We start from the raw sequence: 6,000 nt of genomic DNA, 5'->3' as shown, positions 1-6,000 counted from the left end.
CTGGCTGGTGTACTTTTTGTATTATATAGTAGAGTTAACTGTGGACAAAAAATTGACTGGGGTAATGGAATAATCACAGAGGGATCTATGTGATGCTAACCAAATAAATGTAACAAAATAGAATGTAATTCAAAATATGTAAAATAAAATACCTTTCCTCAAAATTCCCAGAATCCATTTATCACTAGAAACAGAGCTGTTGAGGAGAGGCAGGAAGCAAACTAACTCTTGACTGATGATATTTTCTGTTCTCTTTCCAGCCTCCCTGCATTATTTGGGAACAATGTGGGCCTGGACACTGTGGACGCTCCCTCTACTCTGCAGATTTGGCCTGGCAGGTAGGTCAGCCTGTGCCCTTTTATGGATTATGTGATTCTATTTGCCTTTTTTGGATAAGAGTTGTTAACTTGAGAACAAAGGGGCAGCTGGACATGGGCATTCATGGATGAACAATGGGGGATTTGTGAGCTCCCTAAATTTGTGTGGGGTTGTATGTGTGTGTTGATGTATACTTATGCATGTGCAAGTTTGGCAAGATGATCTATCATATTTTCAAAGGGAGATATGAGCCTTTGAAAGTCAAGATTCACTGTTTTAGAGTAATAGTAGGTGATTATCTTGGTGATTCCTGTGTGAAGTGTGCATTGGTTCATATAGGATGCACACATAGAAACATATATACATTTTCACACTATTTGCCATAAATTCCAAGGGTATAAAGGGAAATGAAACAATCACTACAATGGTCCAACTCAAAACTATGGGCCTAATGGCCATATAATACCTTGTAGATCTAAGATGTATTACTTAGATCACATATTATGTTAAAAAAGATAAGACCAGATTAAAAGAAATGGTGATTGAGCACTGGGAATGTAGACAAGGCATGTAGTATAAATATTGGTCTGGTCAGGCTGCTATATAACAAAATACCACAGATTGGATAGCCTAAACAACAGAAGTTTATTGTCTCACAGTTTTGGAGACTGAAAGTCCAAGGTCAAAGTGTCTGCAGAGTTGATTTTCTCTGACTCCTTTCTCCTTGACTTGTTGATGACCATCATCTTGCTGCCTCTTCATGTGGTCATCCCTCTGTGTATCTTAATCTCCTTTTATAAGGACACCAGTGAGATTGAATTAGGACACATTGTAAAGGTCCCATTTTAGTTAATACATCCTTATATTCCCTGTTTCCAAATGCAGTCAGCTTCTGAGGCACAGCAGAGAGAGGGTAGGGCTTAAACATATGAGATTTGTGAGGAGGGACACAATTCAGCCCATAACGTCTCATAATCGGAGGTCACCCAGAAGGCAGTTGTGATGCAGAGATAATGAGAATGTCTTCCAGACTTCTGGCATGGCCTGGCCCGCCTTGCAGGTCCCTGGGGCTATACTTGCGGCACTCCAGAGCTTTGTAGGCGTTATAGGCAGGGAGGGCCGTGTGTCTCTGTCTCATTCAGTCTCTTTTGGCCATCTCAGAAATCCCCAATTGCTTCCAATTGTCCAATTTAAAGTTCTGCTTATAAGCATCATAACACCTTTCCCCTCAACTTGTCATTTTCAGTCTTGTATGTCTGTCTTCTCTTACTACCTTTCATTAATACCATTTCCTGTATAACTGACTCTAGTTTCCATACTACTTCCCTTCTAGACAATTTTCCCCTTGGGCTCAGCCTTGTGCTTCTTTTATTTCAAGACACTGTTCACAACAAAATTTAACTTTGCAATGACACCAAAGTGTTATGAGCGTAGAGAGGAAGAAGGGAGATTGAGAAGATCTTTTTAATTTTGAAAAATGTTCTTTTTGCATATAGGAAATTCGCTGATAAGCAAGAACATTCTCCTGGTCCTTCTTAGAGAAAAGTTCTGAATATTACTGCTTATTTCTAAAAATAGGGGAAATAGTTATTTCTAGAAATGTGGCAATATGTGTATATGCTTTTGCTTAACATGTGGAAGGATACATGTGTGTGAGGGGCAAGTGTAGGCTTTAGTCGTCCACGTGCAAAAAAACCATTCTGTTATAGTTTTAAATTTATACAAAAATTGTGAGGATAGTACAGAGAATTTTATATACCCTTTATCCAGTTTCCCTTATTGCTAATATTTTGTCATAGCATTGTATGCTTGCTGAAATAAAGAAACTGATATTAACACATGACTATTAAGTACATTCCAGACTTTACTTGATTTCACCAGTTTTTCCTTAATGTTCTCTTTCTGTTCTGGGATCCAATTCAGGGTAGCATATTGCACTGAATTGTCCTGTCTCCTTATTCTCTTCTGGTGGATGACAACTCTTTAGTCTTCCCTTTTTTCTCATGACTGTGGCAGTCTTGAAGAGTTCTGTGAGTACTCTTGGGGTTTTATGAAAAATAGAACAGAGGTAAAATGCCCTCTATTGCTTTATCACAATTATATAATGTTTGTGACAGTCTTTTGATGAAGAGTTTATATTCTAATTAGAGGTAAGTTGAAGAAGACTTAAAATAGGCACACAAGTTGCCAGCAGGTAGGCAGGACAACAGATGTATAAGTCTTGCTACTCACTGGCAGTTCTTTACATAAGTCAGGGCAGTTCAGATGTATGGGATCCACAAGAAAGCAAAACTGAAGCTATTTGTTGATCTGGTTTTCCTTTTTTATTCCAGTTCCCCTTGGCACCCTCATTTGTGATCAAACAAATCTACAATGCCCTGAGATTATATGCAGAGTTAGGATGTCATGAAGACATAACAAAGAGAAGAGGGAAAATTACTCTTAAATGAATTCCTCTCCCAAGTCCTAAAATCTTGGATTTTCAGACAAGCTAGTTTTCACATGAGGCAGGGAAAGTTGTTTATGCAGTGAAAATAAACAAGCCCAAAATGTTAGTGCTTAAGACAACAAAGTCCATATGTCCATCACAGATAAGCAGGACCTAGGCTGATGGAGGCTGTACTAGCCTAAGACTCATTATCTCAACATGGATTTGCAGGGTGTGCAGGGTAGAGGGAAGAGAAAAAGGATAATAATGTAGCAGCGCTTTAGTCTCCTTTCATATCAGGGGCCAAAGAAGTCACATTGCTATGCCCAATTTCAAGGAAGCAAGGAAATAAAATCTTCCCCTATGTCCAGGAAGGGGAAATACTGATGAGTACTGGAAATGTTCCTGGGCATTCATTTTATTTATCATAAATCTCTTCCATAACACCAACATAGGGGATCAGAATATGACACCCCAAAATATACCACTTTGGCATAAGGATTTATTTTGATTTGGAGTCAAAAGAGAATCAACAGATGCAGAAGTGAAGTCTTTGTGGAACTTCTTTTATTTGTTTAAAAGAAGAAACTTCTGAAAAGTGAGGACTGCTATAAATCTCCTCTCCTGGAGGAGTTTTATGACCATGAGGAAGACAGAAAATCAGTGCCAGGATGGATCTGCACTTGTAAACCCTGCTCCCTTAGTGTCTCCCATATATTTACCTTCTCACAGTCTGCCACCCTTGAAAACCTAAGTTCATTTTCCTTTGTCCTGTCAGTTCTCTACAGATTTATTGGTTTTGTCTTAAGATGCTTTACCAACCGAAGTTCTAACCACCCCTTTAAATTACTCTTTATTGAGTTTTCGCCTGTGTAATTCCACTGCATGCATTAATATAATGTTTTTCTCTTGTGAATCTGTCTTTTGTCAGTCTGATTTTACAGGGCCCCGGCTGGAGAGCCTAGGAGAGTGAAAGGAAACAGAATTTTTTCCTTCTCTATACCAATATCAAGTGGCCTCTCCAAGAATATTTCTGTCTTGCTGTGTACCAAACAGTGAGAGTAAAACAAATGTAACTCCTTAAAAAATGCTCAGGTGAAGAGGAAAATCATTTTTAGGACTACTCTCTCTTCTGATATCTGATAACACTGATGGTTCTGGTAACCAGAGGTTGGATTCCCCTCTGACCTATGGTTTTTATAGATATTAATCAAAGCTTCTGAAAGAGCTAAAGAGAGATATTCAAGGAAGAATAGTAAAGACCAGAGTTCACCATGGTTCAATGGGGATATGTTTAGATCCACAAGGATCTATTCCTGTGCTGTGCTATGCTAAGTCACCTCAGTCGTGTCCGAGGCACCTCTGTCCATCTATTTCTACACTGGTTTTTTTGGTGGCTGTCTTTGGAGTTAGCCTGTGCAAGGCAGACCGAGAAGGAAGGTGAAAATAAAATGTGACTGTAGGGGGCCATAATGAGAAGAGTATAAAACTAAAGACTATTCTGAGTAGACAGGGAAAGACATCTTATTTCTTTGTTTTCCAGCCAATGATCAACTTTGATATCCTGCTAAGAGCTCATGTGCTGGTATGAGTGAAATGGAGGTGGAGGGCAGGCTAGCTTTGGATGACTATTTGTAAGGAAATTGGCCAGAGGACTAAAGACAGACCCACATGTACGCACAAACACATACAGCCAAGATCTCTGAGCCAGAGAGTGAGTCAGTCAGTGTAAAAGCTATTCCCCTGGGGACATTGTTGGCTAACCGTTTGCTCACCCTCTTATAGGATTTTGCCTGTCCCACTAACAGTTGTGAAGTGTGTATCTGTTAATATTCTGCTTGCTGTCCTGAGGAATCCTGAGGGAGTGTTTTCAAGCTATGTGGGCTCTCTCAGGAATTACTGGGCTAATTGGTCTACCTTCTGATCTCCACTTACCGTGTAGTATTATTTGGTTCAGGTCAGTTAACTTTGGTCCTTTAGGCAGTTGGACTTGGAGATCACCAGCTTTTTCATGGTTTTCAGCATGCAAGTAGCATAGATAGAAAGTCATTGGCTTAACTACCGACTAGAGGGTGTTGTCAGGATCAGGCTCATCTGAAGGACTCAGAGGAAGGCTTCTCAGAAAAAAGCTGGAAATGTGGCCATGACATGAAGGCCCCCTTGCTCTGCTTCACTCTTGTTTGTCTCTCCCAGGGGCTGCTTTACCTATGTGGACAATTCTCATTTCTTAGACCACAGTCTCCCACGTTGCAGGCAAATTCTTTACCATCTGAACCACCAGGGAAACCCATGAATGAATATACAAATCCCGAAAGTCCCAAATCTAAGCAGTGAATACAACCCATTCTGAAACTGTTTGTTACTGACTTCCTATTAGAAGGTGTTACCTCTGGAAGAGTTGAAATGTATGCATTAGTCAGATATGCAGATATATTTTATAACATCCTTATTTTCTAGGAATAAGCTAATCAGTTTTCAAAAAGTCCCTGCTCCCCTGGAAAGCCAGGCAGGGCTGAGGAAGGGGACAGCACAGGCAGCACTTACATTTGTTAGCATTGTCTCCATTTCTTCTGATTTATAGTGTTTTCCAGCTGATTCAGTCTCTCTAGGGTAACTGTGCACAGTTCCAGAGTTTCTGCCTGTCCCCCTACTCCTGCCTAGGGTGGTGTCTGGGCATATGAGTGGGTTTACGTAACTTCAGAGTCCTGGTCTCCTAAATCTGTGTGAGCAAGTCTTTGTTTCCCTCTGGACGTTCTGCTGGGGTCTTATCCCTTCTCTGCTATCTGCTGCCGGGCAGCCAGCTTTGCATGGGCTTTGGGGTATCATTGCCAAACGCACTCCTGAAGTTCATGCCCCAGCTGTTTGCCTGTGGTTGACATCCCCCTGTGCACAGAAGCCTCTTCATCTGAATCCCAGCCCTGATTTACAGCCATATCACCCTGAACGTGCCTGATCTCTTCTGAATCCCAGGCCTGGACCAACCCCACACATCTACACCCACCCACAGTTCCTTACCCTGAGATACTGGGGACTTCTGAATCCCTGCCTGCTATTCTCACCTGTTCAGAGCTTATGTGAAGATCGTCCCCAGCCCTCTTTCTGCAGTGCTAGGACTTCCATATCATGCTGGAGTTGGTGCTGAGTGGTACATGAGGCTCCGACTAGACCTGCTATGCCTGGTGAAACAGGCCACCAGCCCAAATGACCTTGGTTCTTCAGGCTCATGCGTGTTTGTACTGTTGCACCAAGAACAC

General features: G+C 41.3%; 1 protein-coding gene across 1 annotated transcript in view; it reads left to right on the top strand.

Annotated features, from left to right (window-relative positions):
- The first annotated feature begins 264 nt into the window (after nucleotides 1-264).
- IL31RA (interleukin 31 receptor A) overlaps nucleotides 265-6,000 on the top strand; it is a 46,357-nt gene continuing 40,621 nt past the window's right edge. The window contains exon 1 of the mRNA XM_055554853.1: nucleotides 265-338. Coding sequence (XP_055410828.1) covers nucleotides 284-338 — 55 coding nt within the window. The 5' untranslated portion in view covers nucleotides 265-283. The remainder of the gene's footprint in view (nucleotides 339-6,000) is intronic.

Source organism: Bubalus kerabau, chromosome 18, assembly GCF_029407905.1.
Source record: "Bubalus kerabau isolate K-KA32 ecotype Philippines breed swamp buffalo chromosome 18, PCC_UOA_SB_1v2, whole genome shotgun sequence".
Lineage (NCBI taxonomy): Eukaryota > Metazoa > Chordata > Mammalia > Artiodactyla > Bovidae > Bubalus > Bubalus kerabau.
Note: the sequence above shows the minus strand (reverse complement) of the source record. Positions and strands in the feature narration are given on the sequence as shown.